The 24,126-nt window shown below is 40.3% G+C and overlaps 1 protein-coding gene and 1 long non-coding RNA gene across 3 annotated transcripts; both read right to left on the reverse strand.

The window, feature by feature from the left end:
- Positions 1 to 1,634: 1,634 nt before the first annotated feature.
- LOC136431395 (prenylcysteine oxidase 1-like) lies at positions 1,635 to 24,050 on the reverse strand. Of its 2 annotated transcripts, XM_066422749.1 has the most exons (6): positions 24,000 to 24,050; positions 9,660 to 9,750; positions 6,263 to 6,469; positions 5,100 to 5,274; positions 4,180 to 4,391; positions 1,635 to 3,540 (listed from the first exon to the last, which is right to left on the reverse strand). In XM_066422749.1, the coding sequence occupies exons 1-6, from the start codon at positions 24,033 to 24,035 to the stop codon at positions 2,735 to 2,737; spliced, it is 1,527 nt and encodes a 508-aa protein (XP_066278846.1). In that variant the 5' UTR covers positions 24,036 to 24,050; the 3' UTR covers positions 1,635 to 2,734. The 2 variants fall into 2 exon arrangements, with proteins under 2 accessions (XP_066278846.1, XP_066278847.1); XM_066422750.1 differs by lacking the exons at positions 9,660 to 9,750; positions 24,000 to 24,050 and adding an exon at positions 9,098 to 9,304.
- Positions 13,330 to 18,291, reverse strand: LOC136431394 (uncharacterized). Its single transcript, XR_010755045.1, has 2 exons — positions 15,323 to 18,291; positions 13,330 to 15,088 (listed from the first exon to the last, which is right to left on the reverse strand). It is a non-coding gene; the product is annotated as an uncharacterized lncRNA (long non-coding RNA).
- Positions 24,051 to 24,126: the final 76 nt, after the last annotated feature.

The raw sequence follows: 24,126 nt of genomic DNA on the forward strand, positions 1-24,126 counted from the left end.
ACAACACAATTAACGCAACAAGCCGCGCGATTGGTTCACACCAAGGAGGTAAAATTGGGGACACGCCTACACTCAAGGCTAACGATAATGACGTACTTGCCTTAGGCAATGCAGTTTGCAGATACATGTACGTGTGCGAGTATCTTCAAATTATTGAGAAAGGCAATTGCGTAAACCGGCGCATATGGTCGCCTGAAGTTGCGATATTTTCGAAAATTTTAAAGATACGCAATTGGCAAAATAGCGCAAATAGGCGCAATCACTGCAAACCTTTTTTGATGAATTTCTATGAGAATTTTGTTTTTGATTCAGTGGTAATACTTTGATTTTCGAAAAAAAGAAATTGTTGAGAGATGGGTTTGTGAGGGTTTTTACTAAAACAGTCGCCTAACTAAATATTGTGGGTAAGCCTTGTCATAACAAAGCCACAACAGTTATATCTAATAATAGAAAGTTTTATTGCAAATTCATACCCATGGGCTTATTGCAAATACATTGTAGAAACATAGGGACAAACACGCATGTGTCAGTAAACTGTGACTGACTATGTTGTAACAATAGGCTACTAATACTAAATACGACTGTTGGCTATATCTAGACAAGCTGGGTTTAACTTCTTTTTTGGAGACAATGGAAGACGAAAAGTCCCACTTTTTCTAGAATTTGTGGGTATTGCGATTCATAGGTTCTGCGATTTTCTGCGATATTTCAACGTATTCACTAATATGACAACGTAGAGATTGGTTACTCTGGTAAGGATCCCGATCGGATTCTCGGAAGACAGAGATCGCGATCTGGATCGATGCTAGAAATACAATGTGGTCTTCCATTTTCTATAGATTTCATAGAAAGTTTCTATTGGTTTCAAGTGACATAAAACGAAGTTGCAATTGAGAAGCTCTGTCGTTCCAGAGAGTATCCACATGTAAAGAAAACAAATTAGATTCCGATCGGGATCTCTACCATTACATATACATGATTACATGTAACATCGAAGGGAAATACCCCAACCAGCTTTTCCGAATTACCGTTTATCAGTTGAGAATGTAAAAAATGCAAATTTACTAATAGATATATATAATGAGTATGTTCATCCATTACTAGCCAAATAAACAAACAATTGGACTGCGCCAACCTGCGAAAGGCACTCGCAAATTGGCGCTAACAGGCGCCAATTGGTCGCCTGAAATTGGTATGTTTTGAAAATAAAATTGCAATAGGCAAAATGGTGCAAAAACACTGCAAATCTATTTCTAATGTTTCTTGCGAATTGTGCGTTGGTACATAATTTTAAACAAAGTTGGTTTGTAGCCGAAACTAAGAGTGTGACATTCAGAACGCGTTCGGTTTGTTTGTAGAGACCACGTATTCATTCTACCGGTGCGCAAGGGTACACTGGCGAAAATTCGCAGTTGGTGGTATTTCCTACCGCATTTGGCGCAGTACAGTGAGATAACCGATTTAGTGATGGCACTTCTTTTTTTATTGTCCAAGCAGTATATAGAGGTAGAATTGTTTCCTTAATTTACCATATTTTTCTCAGTGTTGCTGTGGACATTTTCTTCACACACTCATGCAGGTGCAAAACGATATAGTGCTACGTATGATAATCACTTCAAAGAACGAAGCAAGTGTCATGTGAAGTTAGGCTTGTGGTTTATAGTAATCTGTTGCATAGGTTTACAATACAACTTTATATAACATGCCTTCAAAATACATGTATCACCATAGATATACATAGAACTGTAGTTATGTACCAGCCATACTTTGTCCCTTGTACAATTGTTGCACAATAAAAGTTATCTATACTTGCAGCTCACACCATATTTTCTTCACCAAGTCATAATGAAAATTAGTACTAGGTACCGAGCTATCATTTCTTCTAATCATAGTTAACAGCATAATCACATGATTTATATAAACTCACTTTTTGACCGTTTGTCTGAAATACCTTGATACATGCAATTTACTACATACAAGTCTACCATCATCTTCTCTATATCACTTGATTGAATTTCTCTCAATGGATTATAATAACAAATTCAAGTACATATTGACATGTGTTGACCCCTGCATAGTACATATAGGACAATATATTAAAATGTATAAACATTAGAAATTCCACCAATAATTGTAAATTAAAGAACATTAATTTCTCATCCCATACTACAGTCTTTTGTAAAGTACAATACATGTATATAAGGCCATATGCTGACTTGATCTTCAGAAGGACATCCGCACACGCATCAATTTTTGTCAATTTCCAAAAATAAAAGTTGCCACCATACAGAAATCATACAAAGAAGCTACAAAATATATACCCCAAATTGCAATGTCATAGAATACCAAAGTCAATTCCAAAGTCAAAGAAGATAGGAAAAAACACAAATCACTGAGATTCCATAATGAAGGCGACCATTTAATTTTTTTCTCAACTTTTTCCGCATGGTCGCTTCAGTAATGGGGTGCCTAAAGGATGTCATCCATACAATCAGATCAGTATGGCCTTAGTTTCATAGAATGGTTGTTATGTAGCCGAAACCGGGCAGCCAGATCACAGGCGTCATGCCTTAACCACTAGGCAAAAAAGGTCTAGACCATTTCGACTGGTCAGTTGGAGGTGCTTGAACCCCACTGTTACATAGCAGACGATGCCATACATTGTACCTTGTACAATTGTTTACTGTATAATGTATGACCAATAAAACCTGATAAACACCAACTGAACTTGCATTTAAAGCTCTGTCTTGGTTGTCCTTCCAGGATCTACCTTCCCATCTAACCCATGCCACCAGTTGTATGACAGGAGAGCCACATTTCTCCCCCCTATTGCACTCATCTCCATCGCAGAGGCAGCCCACTCTATGTTATTCACATAATACAGCCCATCGTGAAGGACAAAGGTCCCCAGATGTCTGGGGCACGTGTAGCATGGGTATGCCAGCCAATCAACAACCTGGGTTTTCTTCACCACGGTAAACAACTGACCAATCTCTGAGTCTGTCAGTGGACGCTGAGAGAAAACTTTCCACACAGCATCCTCGCTTTCAGGCCCTACGGGAGAGTAGTCTTTGGGAATGGTTACAGGGTTTTGTTTACCGATACTGTTAAATAGAATGTCAGCATTTACAGTCATAATGCCAGTGGGAGCGCTCTTTGGGTCAAGAATACCAAAATACTCTGCGTTCAACTTTCCCTGAACGAAGTTTGCCACAGTTCTGTGGAACTTGCCCTTGACTTCTGGTAGTGGGCTGGGGAAATCAGCAAATGTGATGTTACTGATTCCTTCATTAAGTGGAGTTGCAACGATAACAATGTCGTAACCTTTCTGCTCTGTCAGTATTTGGTTATCATTGGGGTCTTTTACTTGGTACTGGAGTAGGAATTTTGGATGATCTCCGGATTTATCTAACATGACCTTGGACACCTCACCAGGAATGAGGTTGACCTTGGCTGTCTTGACTAGTTCCTCTGGGACTCTTTTGTTCCCTCCTTCCACTGCCCACAGGCCTTCCTGTGCACCTGCCAAGGATACAGCACCTGCAGGACATCAATAACATAATTATGATATTAATACAAAAGGTATTCATTATTTGCAAACTCACACCTGAAGGCAAGGAGACGCACAGATATCATGAATTCTTCTTTAGACATTTAGATATTTGTTTGAGGGTTCTTAAGGAGATCAAAATTTTTCCCTGGTCCTCCCCCCTTGCCAGATATATTTTTGTAGACCCTCCCCCGAGGTCAAAATTTGTTTCTTAGGCCCTCCCCCTCCAGACGACCGGCCCTCCCCCTCCGCTAAACATGGCACAGTTCTTAAGTTACAAGCAAGGTCATCTGTGGTTGGGAGTTGGTTGCTCTCTAGAATTTAAATGTTGTCTGCACCAGCCATGAGTTTTGACATATTAAACTTCATATTTTTACTAATTCTTAGCTGAGATCCTGGGAGTGAACTGGAGCTAGAATAGGATGGATTCATCGATACTCCAAACCAAAGCGCCGACCTTGCAAATTGTTAGGGCGTGGTCGAGGCAAGGTCGTGGGGAGGTTCTGAATGTGCACATGTGACTGAGAGGCTTAACAAAAACAGAATCATGGTTCAGAGACTTGTGACCAGGTAAACTTGCTGGCAAATGCTGTATGAAAAATCTAAGGATAAGCTACTAACTCACTCACCTACAAAGAAGGGAATGTCTACAGTTTGTCCGTAGTTCTCTCTCATGGCTGCCATGGCCAGTTCATTGATGAACCTTGCTGAGAACCCCTCCTCTTCCAGTCCCTCTGTGACAGACTTCTGTGTCATGTTGACAAACCTGGTTCCACCCATGGCATAGAGAAGTTCCTCCACAGAGCTGTAGGCATTTCCACCATCCTGTAGGGTGTATATACTAGCAGCAAAGGAAAAGTCACAAATATGATATCAGTGTTGTTCTTATATAATCATGGAACCTTGTTTTAGGCATAAAGCATGTTTAAGAGTGTTTTTGCAGCTAAACGTAAGGTATTGTGCTTTTTGGCTCAATTCAATTGCCATTCTGGACTTTAAAAAGTTTTGAAGCCAATTTTTCAACTTTGCAGAAAAACACTCGAAAAAGATAAAACTATACTAAGTGTCTTACTATTTGTCAGTATCATATGAAATAATACCAGTATGGCAATAGATAAAAACTCAAGTCAAGAAATATTTATATATGAAAAGAATATTCTCATTAATTATGGGCTTGGCAGACCAACAACATTAATTTGTGTAACTACAGCAAACTTATAATTACTAATCTACTTTTTTCATTGATCTTAAATCTATGCTGTAACAAGTAGCTAATGTTATGGATAATAGGAAATCATATGATATTATATTGATGAAGGTTAGACATCCAGGTAATAAGATGTGTAAGGCAAGTAACTGGATAGATTTTGGAAACAGACAGTCAAACACTGATAAAAGGTAGTCGATGCTACCTGAAATATTTTACAGTTTCCAAAATCTATCCAGCTGCTTGTCAATGAGTATGAGAATGTTGCACTTGCAATCATTGCAATTATCATAATTATATTTTACTGTCAGTACTAGCTATAGGAACAGGTGTCATAATTACTTTTCAAAATGGGTCAAAGTTTGTCCAATCAACTTATTAAGCCGCACACAGTCCCATCCATATCTCCAGAGTAACTTTACGAGTGTGAGAACACTGGAGCTGCTCTCGGTGAAGACAAACTCTTGTCCGTTGTACAGAGCAAACTGTGAGGGCAAGGACTTCCTGTGTTTCAAACCTGTTAGAAAGATGTCAGTGAAAAGCAAAATTCATTTATCAATTATGCAAAACAACAACTGACCTATGAGGGGAAAATCAAATATATGAAAGTAGTCTTAATCACCAATAGGCCAGGAATAATAATAATTAAAAGTAATACATGTATGGGTAATACATAGAAAGTGGTCATATGGAAGGATAATCAAATGATTTATGAATTATGGTAATTCATGAGTCTATTATTATAGGGGAATAGGATGGCTTATGTGATTGCTTTTCAGAGCAATTTTAAACCTCATAAAAGAGCCGACTGCTTGACATTTTATGATCTTGAGCCAGTTTACGGGTAGGTCACTGCAGAGCTATTCCTCCACTGGTCGTGACAGAGAGGACTGACGATTCTAGCTCTCATATGAACAGTGGACCACGGACTGCAACCCTTTCCACATATCAAGGGAGTGATAACAGCCAGGGTTAGAGTCTCCAACCTCTTGGTCCAGAGGTAGGGGTGCTAATCACTGGACTACATGTATGCATGCTACAATGCCAGTGTTATTACCATACAAACACACACATGCACACACACACTTGTAACAAACAAACTGCACATGCGCGCACACACACGTGAAAAAAATATCAAGAAAAAAACACCTTAGCTAGCTTCTTGCACAAGGAATTACGGGGATGCTTTTGTTTTTGCATCTGTTGAGCAAAAAAAGAGCTGTAACAGTTGCAAAGGCATTTTCATGTTCGATATTGTTTGTTTAAATGTGTAAGTGCAATTCTAACTGTGCAATTGCAAAAGTTTAAGTGCATTTGTTAATAAGAGCAAAGAAAGCTGTGCCATTGCAAAGGGGTCAGTGCATCAACTATATTTTGTTAAACAAAAATAGTGCTGTTTCTACATTTGACAACTAGTATTTTCAAAAATTCATTTAGTTGTTGGTTGTAAATCAAGAACACTTCTAGTTTGAGTTATCATCTCATTTTCATTTAAGTATAGTTACCCAGTTCTTCAGCAAACTTCACCATGTAGTGGTTTTTAGGGTGGATGATACTTCCCCCAGATTCAAACTCCTTGTCGCCGATCTTCGCGGTAGCCAAGCGGCCTCCGACACTGTGTGGTTCATACATGTCAATGGAGACATCGCTGCCAAACAGCTTTCTCAGGTAGTAGGCTGATGACGCGCCACCAATCCCTGCTCCTATCACAGCTGTAATTAAGTAAATGGAAATGATATGAAGCTTAGTGTGACTGTGATGTCGTCCTAACTTCTGCCACTTGCACATGTACAGGATGTGGCAGAAGTTGGCAGAAGTTAGGTGTGACTTCAGACAGTTGCCCAACCCAAAAAGTACCACTTAACTCAAATGTACTTTCACAATGTTGTTTTGGTCCAGTAGTATTATTTGTATATACAGACGAAGCCACTTAATTGCACCTCGGATAAACGCACCTTCCATTTAATTGCACCGAATCCCAATATCCAAAACCGATTCCCATTCACTGCATTATTAGTGACTCCGCATATTTGCACCGCGCATGGTCACCAATGCCGGATAACTGCACCAAATTTTTTCAAAAATCCTCGACAAGTTAACTGAAAAGGTGCGCTAAAGTCGGCAAACGCGGTACAAATGAGCCGATACCTGCCAGTGTAAAGGCGCAATACCGCCAATATGTTTAAAACTGTTTTGAGTAACAAAAGAAGCTAGGGTGGTCTCCATTGACAGTTACCTTGATAGGAATCATATGGGAGGTCCCAGGCGGGTCACCCGTCATCAGTAACCAAGTACAGTAGAATCCGCTTAACTGCACACCCCGTTTGCCAGCGTATTTGGTGCAATTATCCGGCTGGTGCAATTATGCGAAATTGCCCAGCTGGACCGGTAGTATACTGTATCATACAGGAGGGGAATAGTTTATAAACCTCCGTGTGCTGTATGAACTTGTCAGTCCGCATTTAGATGTTAGAAAGCTTTTGTTATACAGATACAGTGTGGTAACACCGTAAATTCCACCTCTTGTTAGGGCCACGTTTATGTATTAAAACAGTAAATTTCAAATTCTCAGGAAAGACGTCTCAGGACACAGTGAGTGAAATCAGTAAGCGCCAGCAGCAGTATGTGAATATAGCGCTGCTGCGAACCTAAAACCGTCGACAACACCCCATGTCATCCTTAACGCGAAATCAAATCCCCGCGAACATAAATACATTCACAGTAATAAGACAGTGTACAGGTAGAGACCAATCTTTATTGAGTACAGCATCATGCTATCTGCCAAAACGCAATACCGCCTTTGGCAGGCGTGCGTCTCTTTATGGTGACGACACGCCCAGTGACCCGCCCAGGACCTCCCATACGATCGCTATCAACGTGATTGTCAATGGAGACCATCTTCCTTCGTAAGTGAAAACAATTGACATATTGGCGGTATTGTGCCTCTACATAGGCACTTATAGGCTCATTTGTACCGCGTCTGCAGATTTTAGCGCACCTTTTTAGTTAACTTGTCGAGGATTTTTTTAACATGTTGGTGCAGTTATCCGGCATTGGTGACAATGCGCCGTGCAGATATGCGGAGTCACTAACAATGCAGTGAATGGGAACCGGTTTGGGATTTTGGGATTCTGTGCAGTTAAATGGAATGTGTGTTTATCCGAGGTGCAATTAAGTGGCTTCTACTGTATCAGTTTCAATTCCTAGTTTCATGGCGGTACATGATTTACGTAAATCGACAACTGCACTGTTCGTAATGTAACACAGAAACTGTTATCCCATGAGTGGCATGACGATGTTTCAGAATGCCTCCCCTGTAACATTACGTGTGTTGTAATGCGGTAGATTGCATGGAAAAATGAAAGAATACAAAATCTTTTAAAACAGGTTCGTAGTCTTTTCTTTATTTTCAGCAAAGGGTCAATAAATAAAGTTAATAACTGAATAATTTCGTCTGTTTTCTTTGTGCTAGTGTTTCTGACTAACAATACACCCCCTCGCCCATGGTGGTGCGGTCCAGCTGGGCATTTCGCATAATTGCACTAGCCGGATAATTGCACCAAAGACGCTGACAAATGGGTGGTGCAGTTAAGCGAATTCTACTGTATATTGTTAACTTAATTAGATATGATTGATAATAATTTAAAGCTATAAAGTGAAATTCGCAATGAGGGGAAGCGACATAATTTTGATTAAAAGTTAAAAGTTAAAATTAAAAGTTCATGTTGCAGCAAAATGACTTACGATGCCACAAAATACGTCATCCTAGCGCAATCACAGTGATATTGAAAGTAATGATCTTGAATATTTATAGTCACTAGAAATGGGAGGTGGGCCTGTCTATCTGTGGTTGAACTACCTCATTTCCCCCATGAAGAGCGTTGTCACCTCCAAGTGGTAACACTACAGTTCTACAGTTTCATACAGTGCGTTCGTGAATGCGCTCGAAGTACCCGTGAAGCCTGTTTTACTGCTGTCAGTCTCTGCGTGAGCTATCTCCATGATCGGAACACGGAAGTGACAACTGATGGTGTTCTTTGCGTTTTACTTTTCCACATTTCTGACTATTTATCATGTCGGCCCTCCATCACCTTTAACTACGAACACTGGCCCGGGGGGTGGCGGAAGTTTTTCGATGTTACGTATGACTTTGAAAACACCAGTGAAGTTTACACAGTTTTCTTCTGTGCACAGACTTTACATTTTTTACAAACATTATGGGTTTTTTTCGTCAGCTGTATATGTATTTACCCTGGCAAGTGGCAGAAGTTACATTATATCACATCTAATTCCAGATAGCCTCAACATTACTCGGTAATGAATTAATTTTACAACCCTACCTATGTCAGTTGGAAATTTGTCAAACTTTGCCTCCACCCTTGCCTCCACAGACATCAGTATAGCGCCTAGCAAGAAAACTCTAAGGTTCCAACCCATTATTTCATTAATCCTTAAAAAATATATGTCAATCCTCAAAACAATTCTTCCCCAAGAAAGACTTGCGCACCGAGACTGAATATGGTGCCATCAGTTTTAATCTTTGTCCCCTTTGCTGATGAAGACTTTGCCCCATGATCATGAAGATAAACGCCCTCTGGCAGAACAATTACAAAGTACAGAACCTACACTGGCAGGGAAACAAGAACTGCAGGGCAGAAGGACAGACACAGAGACAAACCATTCTCCTACTATAGTACTAGTACACAGGGATCTATCAGTATCAGTATCACCCGGAGTTTTCACTTTTAACTTTAAGGGCGTCTTAGGTGCTGATCAGCATTTGATGAACTACCAAATGAAAGATTATGGAACTCCAATTTCTAGGCCAAGTCACCTCAACTCACAGCTTTGTTACAACGTTACGTATCCGCTGCAGGTATGATAATGATACTGAGGACTCACCGACATTAGTTGGACCAACGCTCGCTTCTCTGTCGTCTGCCTCGGCTTTAGGGATGGACAGCGCCGACAAAACCAGGCACCCTAACCCGGCCAGCGGTGTTACACGCCGGAATGAGCAGTTAGCTGGGCACTACATGGGGGTTTTCTCTATACCGGATGTGCGTTTCCGGGTCAAGAATGTGTGCCGCAACTGCCTGTTTTTGGACAGAAATCCGCATCAACTTTTTCAGGTGTAGGTACCTTTAGAAAAGGTGAATACACCTGGACATAAATTATGCTAATGAGTCCATCATTTGCATAGTTTAATGGAAACTTATATTTCTCTTACGGTAAATGTTACGGATGTCATATTTGAGGTGTAGGTACCTTTAGGAAAGGTGAATACACCTAGACATAAATTATGCTAATGCTGACCTCATTTGCATAATTTATGCAAAAACGTGTATTTCCCTTACGTTAAATACTACGGATGCCATATTTGAGGCGTAGGTAACTTTAGGAAAGGTGAATACACCTGGACATGGATTATGCTAATGATGACCACATTTGCATAATTTATGCAGAAACGTGTATTTCCCTTATGGTAAATGCTACGGATGTCATATTTGAGGTGTAGGTAATTTTAGGAAAGGTGAGTACACCTGGACATAAATTATGCCAATGACGACCTTATTTGCATAATTTATGCAGATACTTGTATCTCCCTTACGGTACATGCTACAAATGTCATATTTGAGGTGTGGGTGCTTTCAATTCGTCCTTCAGTTATAATAATAATATAATGGTTAAGTTCTGAGTACATAGATATAGCAATAAGTATAATATAGCCTGAAAAGTAGCAAGGATCCCATACAATCTTCAAAACAAAGAGAGCGGTATGTGGCAATCGGACTTGTTGTGTATGTTGCGGGCTGTGCCGCGCTTTCAATTTTTTAGTATCTAGTGTCCCTCCTGCCACAGATCACACCACCTGGTCCCTAGTCAAAGAAAACACTCCTATCTAACTTGTAAGTAGCCTCACCTGGCCTTGCCTTACCTTAAGCTGCCTCACCTGGTCCCTAGTCGAAGAAAACACACCTTTCTTAGCTGTAAGGTACCTCACCTGGCCTCATCTGCTCCCTTCTTGAAGAGAACACTCCTATCTAACCTGTAGGTAGCCTCACCTGGCCTCACCTTGTCTCGAATCGAAGAAAACACACCTATCTAATCTGTAATATACCTTACCTGGCCTCACCTGGTCCCTAGTCAAAGAAAACACACCTATCTTACCTGTAAGTAGAGTTACTTGGCCACACTTGGTCCCTAGTTGAAGAGAACACACCTATTTAAACTGTAAGGTACCTGACCTGGCCTCACCAGGTCCCTAGTCAAAGAAAACACACTTATCTAACCTGTAAATAGCCTCACCTTGCCTCACCTGCTCCCTAGTCAAAGAAAACACAATTCATCTCACCTGTAAGAAGTCTTAGTTGGTCCCTAGTAAAAAAAAGCAATCTATGTCACCTGTAAGGAGCCTTACCTGGACCTTAGCCAAGTGAAACACACTGAGTCTCTCCTGTAAGGTTCCTATCCTGGTCATTTATCATGTGAATCATACTTAAATCAGCTTTACGACGGCTCAGCCCCTTCCCACTGTAAGAATTCATATCTATGACATAACATTTTACCTAAGAAAACTTACTCATAGTCAATTGATAAACTAAATGATTTATATATATATCTGATTCAAATTATAAAAAAAAAACTTTGCCACTCCCCGCGATACTTATACAGGCCCGCAAGTGATCTCACGTGTCCAGGGCCCAGGCACCCTGCACGCGACCGTCCTCGGCCTCCGCGACCTTGAAAAGCAATATGGCTTATGGCTTGGAAGACACGAGTTTCTCATGTCATGATAAATTGTGATATGCTTCATTTTGAAAAAAATGCCCTTTGTACAAAACAATATTGGCAAGATGCATCCTACCCGCGTCGATCTTTTTTTGCGTTTCGGCGCATGCGCGCCGGAACGCATTGTCCTGGCTTTTACCTTCAAGGAAGGAACCAGGGAAGCTTGGTTCAACACTGTGTCGCACACAATAAGACCTTATATGGCAATACGTTCTCAAATCCTTGTATAGCCGTTGCCTTATATGGCAAGAGAGCACGAAAATGCAGGCAGGCTAGATTTGCATGTGACACAGGACGGCGACCGCATGTAACTGCTACAACTGTTCGGAAATATCATTGCATTGTGGTTTCGGACTTTGATATCCTGAAAAATGACCATATTACATCTATTCCACAAGATTGCAGAAGAAAAAAAATGATTTCGTCAAGAAAACGACCAAAAATCGGCATAAATGATACCATATAGTGAGGTTATAGAATTACGTCCAGAGTGACTAGTTACGTACCGCAGCTTGGCCGATCTGGCAACGCGAAGCACTTCGGGCCCAGAAGATCCGGGTTCGTCTCCGTGCATTGATTTTTTTTTCTTTTTAGATATTGAATATCAAAAATATATATTGATATTATATTAATCTATCAATATCATATTTATGAATATCATTTTTTTTCATTAATAAATAAAGAAATATTTTATATTTGTTATTTTTAGATATTCATTTAATATATACAAGGCCTTTGTCTTATGAACAGGACTTCATAGATTCCAAACCCGGCATTCAAATTTTTCTGTTCATTGTAATGGAAAATACCGTGCAGCGGCTCCTATGCGCGGTAAGATGATTCTTGCAAAACACTCGCCACTAAACTTCTATCCCCAATGTAAACAGAGGCTCTTGATGTTGTTTGCAAAACAGCGATTCTTTGTTACAGTAGCAAATGCTCCATTGTTCAGTATCGACTTCATTCAGACAACACGGACGTGGAAAGTGGCGCCCCTCGGCACAAAACTATGGGAATTTTCATGAATTTTAGCAAAATTACCCAGGAAAATAAGGAAGAAATGTTGTAAATGCGGAAACCAGAATAATACGGATGAGGTAGCTGTTGATTTGTTTGACATTTGGTAGTAATTTTAGATAGAACCTTAGCTGTTATGAACTTCTATTTCACTTAATTACCATAGTGCTGATGATTCAATGGTGCTTTTTCAAATTTTATGTTTTATTGCGTGCCATGTACATAATTACATTGATAGCTTTTATAATGAGCCTATTATACATTTTACAAATAAGTACAAGTTGTAGGCCAAGACCAGCTTTTTCAAAAGCACTTAAGTTAAGTGACGTAACTTCAAAATTGCTTTCCCCAATCTGCCTTTCTCTATTAAAACAGTACTCATTTCCCAAAATGACAATTTTTCTTATAGACTGAACAGCCCTTGAGTGACTTCCTCTGGCAGATTTTACTTCAAGTAAAGGGAAAAGACAATTCACACTTATAAACGTAGCCGAAACGCCAGCTTTTTTTAAAAGCTCTTGTTACTTATGTCACCTGTTTTGCTGTAAAGACGTATCGTTCAAAGAGCATTATTTCAGCTAGATATTTGATTGGAAAGTTACACGATACCTACTTGTTCGCTGACTCTGGAAAGGCATCTTGCAATTGGATTTCCCTTTTATCATTTCAAAACTACGTTCACAGACAGTGTTTATACCATAAAACCTCCTTGTTTATACCAATCAGCTATATCATTGCAAGTACATATGTACCCTTCTCACGGACGTTTGTTTTTGGCGACGCCTCAGGGGCGGAGCCTATTGTATAGTACTGCTTTCGGTTTGCCAAATATTCTAGGATTTCCGCGAACGCATTCCCTAGGGAATTAGTTTTTGGCAACGCCTTGCAGGTATGGCCTTTTCTATAGCAAGGACGAATGCCACTGCATACGGCATAGAAAAGGCGCTAGTTAGTATACACTTTTACAGCTGTTTATCGATGTTTGAAATAAACTTTCTGGATGTTGCAATATATACCCATCCATCACAGCTGTTTCTCAATGTCTTAAACGTTTTTTTGGTTTTTGTTATCATGAATAACATGCTTGGACAGGCTCTTCTTTTATTGTCATGAGAAAGTTTCATTTTGAAAGGTAAATAAGTCACAGCTTTAAAGAAGATGTCCGGATTTTTGCAAAAAGCAGCAACAACAATATGTCACTGCATTTGATTGATTTTTCTTAGAAGCTTTGCTTCATTCAATAAAAAAATTAAATGCTTGACATGTTACCAACGCATAATTCGAGTTATTCTACCTGCATCTTTGAACATAGTAAGGATAAAGAAAGGACACAGAGACAAGGATTTAAAGACGGACTGACTATGACTACGTGATACTGGCTATGCTGACATCAGTCTTAACTAAGGTTCCCTGCTGCTTCTCTGACTGAACATGTTAACATTGCCGTTAGCATGTTAACATGTTTTTATATTCCGTCTTAACAGACAGACCTCAACAGACAGATCTCCGTAAATCGCCTATTGAGCTTCACTGTATAGTGGACTAAACCTGGCATACTATTCATTCTATTTGGCCGATTTCTACTATTTTCCCAGCGATCGTGCGGAGCCTGATAGAGGCTAAAAATTACCTGCTAACTCCACAGAACATTGGTTACTGCATCTTTCTGTGAATGCCTTTGTAGTCCACTTCAGTAAAGAAAATCACAAAGGAAAACACATTTTGGGAATCATGGCACAACAATAACAGAAAACTGTGTCAGTAATTACAAGATTAAGTGTTCCGAGTTGATCAGGTGTTGCACTAGTACTCGTATCTTCTTGCAAGTTGGTGAGAGCGTGCAATCGTATCACAGCTTTCGTACACACTGATTATTACAATATTCGTTTGGGGTTTTCAATTTAATTTTTGTACATCCACCCCTAGCCTGTGTTTACAGAAGCTCTCCCTAGCGGTGGTTAATGACCCCCTCTTGGGAGCGGTATCGTCGGGCCGGCCGCTAGGAGCGCGAAGTAGTCAGGCTACATCCACCCCAGGTTTTTTAGAACCGTCATCGACCAGGTTAATAACCTTGTGTACGATTTTGATATGCATATGCAATAGATTACTACTATATACACACAATATACATAATGAAATAGACAATATATTAGTATATCCGTGGTATAAACATGTTCAAGTCAGTCCGTAATATCTATTTCTAACTGGCTTCAGGTTTTGTCTCGCTGTAGCAACGGTTGTAGCAACGCAATCTATTGGCTTCACATCGTGGCTCTGCTACAGATCTGGTTCTTTCTCTTTCCCTTCTTTTTGTCGACGACGCTTGTTGTGTGGCTCCCCTCGCGATCGGTCCCGACGTTACGGACGCACGGGCGTCTGTTACGGATTCCCCTAGGGATGCAGCTCGTCTCACCGACATCCAGTAGAAGGTCTCGATCTGCCGACCTCCCCTACATAGGTATCTCTGTGTAGAATGTGGCAGGAACATCTCGTCGTCATCGCTCTCGTCCCGTAATGTCGGCCTGTGCAGGTATAAAGACGGAAACAGTCGGTGGAGCTGGCGACCACAGCGGTTTGATCTGATTTCTAGCTACCAAAATCAGTTAACAAACTGTTTAAAAGAAGCTATGGCAGCCATCCTTAGTATCCCTACAAATGTTCCATTGTGTGAAACCGTCAAATTATGAAATCTTTATAAAACTCTATCGGCACTTATATGCATATGAAATCACAATAATGGACTATTCCAAAATTACCCAAATAAATTTTCATCGTCGTTGTTCGGCTGCATGTGTTCTACGTGAACTAAGTCGCCATTTAGATGGTCGTCACAGCATTTATGCAGAATCTTACATTCAGGAGCTGCTGTAGAAAAAAACACAACGAACAAAGATTAATATTGTAATACTCTTCTTTTGTCTTTATTGCCTATACATACCAAACAGAAAACACTGTAGAACACCGTGTAACCAACCAGTTCCTAGAAATTTTCTTCCATGACAACCATATTCAACATGTAAACATGTATGGATGTCTATTAGTTTTATCTAGATAAAATTTCTACGTTGCGTTGTTGAAGTCTACACTTGAAAGCATCTCCAATACAAAGGCTAGACACGTCCTTTATATTGGACATGTTAAAATTAATTTGTCTGCTAGAAGTTTCTCGTTCGATACGTGATCTTATCCACTTACACAAATAAATAAACAAAATTTCTGCAACTTCGAAAAATCAATGCACACCCACTATCCATGGGTTACTGAACTGTTGCCATATTGGGATATTTGTGTCGGCTGAGATATAACAGGATATCTATGAATCTGTAAGTTTGCAAGAAATATCTCAATGTCGAAAAAATCACCTCTCTTTTCTAATCGTATTAGAAGTTTGCACAAATTAAACGACAGGCGAAGAAACCATTTCTTGGCAGGTAAAGTCTAACACGGTAAAATTTAAACGAATTATAATCAGGTATATGGCGGACAAAGGGTGCTACCAAATCAGTTTTCCACTACGCAGTGTGCAAGGCATTTGTTTGTAACCACTGTGTTCGAAAATAGAATTAATGTAGACTGTTATTACTCGACGATATAACGGGGTGATCAAACACAGAAACGGCAGAGTCTATGTGTACAGAAATATATGCGCCGTGCAAAAGGTTGAGACCTGAAATTTTACTGACCTTTAGACCGCTGTCTTCGCTGTCGGTCTGTCCAGCTCTTTGTCAAAAGGTGTGGGCCGTTTACTGGCCTTTTCCTCGGCTTCATACGGATGGAGGTCGATATTAAGTCCATGGATGCCGCAGGTGCCCGCCTTTTCTTCTCATCTTTGCTATCTTGAGAAGTGCCGAGCCACTAGGCCTTCCCTTTTTTGTTCTTGGTGGCCTGGTTTTCGGAATCAAACCCAGAGTGACGATGGATTTTGAACAATGGATCAAACTTCACGATGGCCACATGGCATCCTTAAAGCTTGATTAATTGGTCAACCGCCGTCGGCTCTGCCCTGTTGCGTGCTGCTGGTCAGCGGTTGGTTGCGCCCTGCTGTGAGTTACGCCCCGCTGTCGGCTGTTGGTTGCGCCCTGCTGTGAGTTACGCCCCGCTGCCGGCGATTGGTTGCGCCCTGCTGTGAGTTATGCCCCGCTGTGGCCGATTGGTTGCGCCCTGCTGTGGGCGGTCTAGAAAGTCCCACCCTAATACTAGTATCCCACCTGGATGCCAGATGGTAATACACACAAAGACCGAGAGAGAAACTCATGCTCCGCTTTCAAACCAAAGGTCTAACTGAGGGGATTTGTAATAAAAAATCATTGCAATTCGCTGACATGTTGTCATGTCCTGGAGCTAGCTCAGTAGCTGGCCTGTTCAGGTCCTGAAAGAATTCTGGCATCCATATAGAAATGCTTTCTTTTTGTATACCCCAACCGGTTTTTGTTGTGTTTCTAATGCCGTGTGTCTAGTAAGTGTGTGTCTGTGTTCTTCCACATACTAGTTCATATTCTGGCAAACATAACTCATGACATGCAAGAAGCTACGGATAAAGCACGTTGAAATTATTAACCTTTCTCCACAGTCTCTCTGTTGATGTTGGTAAGCTAAGATTATATAGACATCTCAAATCTGTGCAACGTTACGCCATGGAGAATTATCTACAAAGCAAAGACTTAGACATAAAATCAGCTATATATAAACGCAGAGTAAGCGCACATACATTAGAAGTACAAAGAGGTAGATACAGACGGTTACCTGTTAACGAGAGAATATGTGAACAATGCACAGGAAAAGCAGTGGAAGATGAAATGCACTTTATTTGCCATTGCCCACATTACAGCACCGAAAGAGACAAACTATTTAACCTAGTCAGCAAAATTGTTCTCAGCTTTCAATATCGCACAGACCTACAAAAAACTGCCTTTCTGTTAACACCGGCCAATGCATATATCTCCCAAAACGTAGGAAATTTCATATTCCACTGCACACAAAAGATGAATCAAACCCAATAGCAACCGTTTAGATTAGAAGTAGCTCTAGTTGACGACTTTTACTTTGTGTTTATTTCATTACTGTGTTATTATTATTATCATTATCTCATTTCAATGTATTCTTGCAATTAGCCTCCAGGCATGAATTTGCAATAAACTTATTATTATTATCATTATCATTATTATCAATCACGATTTATAATTTATCAGGTTCACTATTCAGAATATCTGATCGGTAAAACAACTTTGAAACACTAACTGTGCGACGTGTCAGCAGTTGACCCTGATGATAAGCTCTTCTCTCCGAAAATTTCGCCTAATTCATCCCGCGTTATTTCTTCCGTGAACGTTTCTGCTTCTTTTATTGCGTTCTGTTGGTATTTGGTCTTACAAACAGGTAGCACACGGAGGATTTCAGGCCGCAACAGCCAAAAGATATTCTGGTGCGGAAACAGTAAAACTTCAGAAAAGTGTTATGGAATTCGTTCATAGCAGAGGCACAGAAAAGTTCTTTACTGCAGAGCACTGTGCATGTTTTGATAGACAAGTTCTGTAACCAAGAACTTTTAAGAGGGCAATGTCATAATTGGTTTCCGTAATGAGAGTTGGACTTAAAAACCCACATGTAGTGAATAGCAAATATTGAAAATATTTTATTTTCCTATGGAACTAAAGTTGAGTGCGCACATGTGCTTGTACGCGAAAGATTGTATCCCTCCGCCGCTGGAGTCAGCTGTAATGCAGTGCTATTAGTACTATACCATTAAATAAATGACAGAAAAATAATCGTTACCCTGGTAATTACCGAAAAATTATATTGCAATCTGGGAATCATCTTATTAGTTTGAAAACGAATACAAAATCAATATTCAATAAGCTTTGAATATGTCTTGCACTTCTTTCTGGCGGCGTCTGTGTACAATCTGTTCAAGAGGATATTCGGTCTGGTTCCCGTGGGGACAAGGTACTGTAATCCTTGTTTCTTTCACTGTAACTTTATGTTCACAGCTGTTTTCACGGTCACCTCTGTACCGTGAACCTATCATTACAGTGATAAATATGATGTTATTATTTATGATTCCTTCACACATCCGTTCTGTAAATCACTTGCCGCCACCATGAACTTAAAGTTGAGTGAAAATGTCAATTTTTCTTACACCATCAAATCTTTACTCCCGTGAAGATAAAGTGAATTAGGGTTTTAGGGCAGGCGCCTGGACCCCAACTCAGAATTAAAGAGGGCATTAAAACATTGAAAGCCTTTCTTGGTCGTTTTTTGTGTGTAAAATATTGGCAATTCTGGGGTGGCTATGACAGGTTAGACTTCATACTTGTAAACTTTCTCTATCTTTTTGTCTTCTGGATCCCCGGGAGATAGTGAAATGGTCGCGAGTGGGCAAATAATGGAATGACTCAAGAGCTCTGGCTCGGGGGTGTTTCCTTGGAATAGCTGTATAGAACTTCTCGTAATTCTGTTAGATAACAGTCGACAGGACAGGTTAGAATTTGAGAAAAAGTTTTCTTGGTCAGAATCCTGAGATCAAGGAGGTTGCTGAGATAATGACACCTAGTGTCTGTCAACTTCTCCATAGGGATGCATGCATTTATGATTATAGGGACAAACTGTAATACCCTAGTCCCCCTTCTATCTACGTGTATAGTGTATGGTCAGACAGGGGACAGTTCACTAACTGTTCACTAACCCTTTCCTGTAGGATCGACATCAGTTGTTGTGAAACCGATTGGGATCAAAACAAGATGTATGTACCAGATTTTTCCAATTCTTTCGAACTTAAATTCTGATTTGAATACTGTAAATGCATTTAAGTTTGCGTAGTTATATATTTCGCAGTAGGGGAAACAATAGACGTGTTCGCGGTGATTTTAAGTTCGCGTTTGAAACAATAGTAGCGCCAAAGTCATAGATGACAGAATTGATGCTATCAATTATAAAAATGTATATTTCAGAAAACAGATACCAATGTCGCAAATGCCAAAGTCAAGTCCAGACTCGAAAAAGACTGTATATGTTTTGAAATAACAAAATAAAGAACCTATATTTCTGCATACCATACTCTGTGTTCTGACCACATAGATTTCATAATAAAAGCAACTTTTTTGGGCATTTGTTTTCAATAGCACACTCCCATTAGCTGGGTTCCCCAGAGGATGTCATTCATATAATCAAATCAACATGGTCTTATACATACAGCAAATTACTTTCGTCAGTAATGAATTGTCATCGTTGGATTTCAAAAAACAAGTGTTTTAACTGCAAACGAGTGACCAAAAAATATGTAGCTATGTAGGTATTTAGGTATCAACTAATCATATGTATCTACAATATTTCACAGGTATACGTAATGACTATTGTTACAAAACCCCATAGTTGAATTCAAATGGCAGGGAGTCGGGATGAATTATTACCTTCGCCGAGAATGTTATGCTTTGGGTAGCCTTTATACGTATGTATGTATGTATGTGTGTATGTGTGTGTGTGTGAACAGCATACTTGGGACAAGTTCTGTTATTTGAGTGAACTGGAACATAGGGCTTACGGAACGTTGGGATTTCGAAACATAGAGATTTCGGAACATAGTAATTTCGGAACATAGGGCGGTCACCGATGTAAACATGCCGGTCTTGAAGACTAAGTCATCGATCTCAGTATGAGTATATAACGTTACAGCACGATAGATTATGACAAAGTTGTGTTACCAGCCGATTAAAATTTGTCACAAACTGATGCCAAAGTTGAGTCTTTGCTTTTCTTATTACCTGTTTGGCAAGCGATTCAATTCTGTAAAAGGAAACAGTAATTTTTCAAGGAACTTACCACGAGGGGGCAGATCTATGAGATCGACGCCATCGGGCTCGAGTTGACTGCATCCCGCGGAGGCTTCTGTGTCGCTCCCGGTGGCATCAGGATGGGCTGGCTACTTCATTTGAGCTTGGAATATGCATGCTAAAATGTTCTGAGTGGACGTAACTTCAAGACCTGACCTATGTGAAAACGTAAGCGTCTAAGCGTTTGGGACGCCGTCCCTGCGCGTCCCAAACGGGCAAGGCGCGTTTTTGGCCGCCTCGTCCTCGTCCTCGTCGGACAAAGGCCAAGAGTATATACGTATACATATATATATATATCTCCTTCGTCTTTTATCTCTTAGTCTACTGATATTTGAACGTTGGGGCACCACACAAGATCTGGCAACTAGTTTTCTTCACCCTTCTTGATTTTCTCCGATACCATCCTCCCATCTTTTCCGTTGTCTACTCTCCGTTCTTCCTCACTGGACGATTTCTTGCATTTATAGCTCATGGCTACTCCCGATAACTGTGACACGTGGCCGTACCACTTCAGTTTCCTTTTCTTTATTGACCTTTACAGTGTTAAGGAGGTCTCCGTACGTTTGCAGTGCTACATGGTTGCGTACGAAGCAGGGACAGTATCAGGAAGATAATATGCATGTATGTTTCACCTTTGCCAAAAAGAATATGTTTCTGATAGCGTTTGCAAGTCTGTTTGTACGTGTGTGTGTGCCTGTGTTGATGAACAGCATAACTCGAAAAGGCTTAGATGGATTGGATTGATAATTGGTACGGGGTGGGTCTTGATGAGACGTGCACATGATTATTATCTCCATGAAAAATGGAGATATATTATCTCCATGAAAAATGGAGATATATTATCTCCATAAAAATGAGATATAGTTTTTGTGTGTGTGTGTGTGTGTGTGTGTGTGTGTGTGTGTGTGTGTGTGTGTGTGTGTGTGTGTGTGTGTGTGTGTGTGTGTGTTTCCGGACTACTGTAGTCAGCATAACTCAAGAACCTCTTAATGGATTACAATGATATTTGGTATGTAGGCAGGTGTTGGGAAGCCGAAATTCAAGGTAGATTTTGGGCTCCCTGGTATGTGACCTTGGTACTGCAGCAGAACTTCCGTCTTTCTATCTTTTGACCTGGACATGCTATGGTCCTGATTTTTTGGTGGCAGATAGCTTGTGATGTAATGAAGAATTGGTGTAGGTGTTGGCCCCCTAGCAGCTTGCTCTAGAACTGCAGGGGCGTTATTGTGAAAATCTTCTAAGGAGAATAACTGAACAAAGGAACGACGGATTTCTATGATATTTAGTATGCAGGTAGCTTGATAACTAATGGGAAAAATCTATATTTGCAGTGTTTTCTCAAACACTCAAGACTCAAATACATGTAACATATGTAGTTTATGGCAAGTGGAACATCAATAACTTATCGATTATGCAAATAAATTCCTAATTTGCATAATCAATGTAAAAACGCCATTAGCCATCTAAGTGGTAATTGATAGGACTGTCAATATTGCGACATGTGTAAGTTAGTTACAGGTGTTCATGACCAAACATGCATTATGTAAATGTGTAAGTCATTTACCTACTAGTAAACAGAATAGTTCATGGAGACATGAAGTCTCCGGACTCTTGTTGCGATACTAACGATGTAACGGTACTACAGCGTAACGTCTAGTTTTGAAATCACGTGCTCTTGACATGCCATGGTCGTGATTTTTGTGTGCTATATAGCTCATAGCAGACGTTGAAAGAAAATAATGTTTTAGTTCATAGTGGCGTCCGTGTGGTGCAGTGGTAGATCACTCGGCTGTCAAACAATGGGTCCCCGGTTCGTATCCCGGTGTGCCCAGAGACATGTCCAGACTTGCGCCCCGACGTTGTGCCCTTGGGAAAGGCACTTAACACGACTTTCCTCACTTCACTCAGGTGTAAATGAGTACCTAGCTCATCTAGGGATAGAAACGTCCCTCGGATAGGACGTTAAATGGAGGTCCCGTGTTTGGGGAGAGTCACACCCCGCGCACGTTAAAGAACCTACCACACCTTTCGAAAAAGAGTAGGGGTATGCCCCGGTGTGCGATGGTCCAAACCTTACAGTCCGGTCTGGGATGACATCTTGAAAAGGTGATAGTTCACCTGTTATGTCAATCCTTCCACAGATGTGGTAAATCGAAATAAATAAATAAATGAATTATGTTGTGATTATACATTTCAGAATCTAATTTGCATGATTACTGAGAAACTTTACAAACCAGCTGCGTTCAATGATTTATCCAAACATGTGATATGTACTCATTTATCCAAACATGTGATATGTTACTGAGAAAAATAGGGACATGTATAGATGCAGAATTGTCACAGTGGAGACTTAATTTGCATAATTAAGTTGAAAATACTATTGTTCCATATTTCTAATTAACGGAAACTTTATATTTGTGGCACTTGAATGTTTCGTGAAGGTTAACATAGTAAGATATAAATCATGCAAATGAGGACCTACTTTGCATAATCCTCACGTCGCCGGTGTGTTTTTTAAACACCACTCTTGTTCCTTCTATTTCACCCGACAAAAAAATTATTCTTGAACAGCGACGGTGTTAGCTGTATGACACAAAAGATGCGTCTATCACACAAGTTTTTACTTCTATCATTGGAAAAAAATGCACATTTTTGCTTAGCTCGTTGCGAATAGACTGATATATTTTTGTTTTTAATCTACGGTGGAAAGACACAGATTTGTGTTCAGGGCATTGGTTCAGGGATGTGTTGCTGGAAAGACGTATCCTTCACAAATTCATACTTCAGTTATATGATTAGAAAGTCTAATATTCAGTACTAGTGTTCTGTATCGGCAGCAGTGTTCTATGAAAAGAGATACTGTTTTAATAAAGAGTGACTTTCTGCAGTTGCATAATTGAAAAGTTATACAACATCTACATGCCCATTACCTTCAGCCATATCATACCATATCATACCATGTATTCTGTACCTATATGGCTGTACTTAGCCCGTGATAGGGCATGAATGTACAATAAAGGTTATCATCATTATTACTATCATTGCAAAGATGTACCCTTCACACGACCAGCTAGAATGATTAGATATAAAACGGTTAGGTGGTGCGATCTGTGGCCGGAGGGATGCTAGAAAATGTGCGAATAGCCCGTAAAATATGCTTTAAAGTTAAAACAAGATCGATCGCAGCACACCGCTGTGAAAGTTTTAAATCCTGCGTCAGGAAAAATGTAAAATTCCAATATCTAAAAGGCAACATTACCCACGAACTGACCCATAATTAGCAAAAAAGTAAGACAGGCAAACAGCCGAGACTTGCAGCGCGGCGAGTCTACTTGGCACGGTAACCCGGTTTCTCGAAAAACCCCATGCGGTACCCAACACGGCTTGAAAACAATGGCGGAGTTGTTACGCTGAAAACCTGAAAATTGGTCAACTTCGCCGTGATATATCTTACTTCATACTGCGTCCCAGTTAAAAAAGATAGTTTGTCGAGGTGTTGCAACTCTTTCGGAGCACAGAGACGCAATTTACAGTCTGATGCGACCTATCTGGGCTGTACAGTGGCTGTACATATTACATTTGGCTAACTGCTCATTTCGGCGTGTAACAGCGGTCCGACAACTCGACTCAAACTAACCGCCATGTTTGCCCTGACCTTGTGACCTTTGGGCGATTCCACTCTACGCCTAAATATACAAGAAGACTTTTATTTAATTAGAGAGAAATCCAGCGAG

This window comes from Branchiostoma lanceolatum, chromosome 3, assembly GCF_035083965.1.
Source record: "Branchiostoma lanceolatum isolate klBraLanc5 chromosome 3, klBraLanc5.hap2, whole genome shotgun sequence".
NCBI classification, from domain to species: Eukaryota; Metazoa; Chordata; class Leptocardii; order Amphioxiformes; family Branchiostomatidae; genus Branchiostoma; species Branchiostoma lanceolatum.

Excerpts from the sequence above, each read along its gene's own strand:
- LOC136431395 (XM_066422749.1), bottom strand. The coding sequence starts at position 24,035 with ATGGCGGTTAGTTTGAGTCGAGTTGTCGGACCGCTG. Across the intron at positions 5,275-6,262 it reads GAAGTTTGCTGAAGAACTGG|GTTTGAAACACAGGAAGTCC; the intron begins GTAACTATACTT and ends TCTTTCTAACAG. Across the intron at positions 3,541-4,179 it reads AGACATTCCCTTCTTTGTAG|GTGCTGTATCCTTGGCAGGT; the intron begins GTGAGTGAGTTA and ends GATGTCCTGCAG.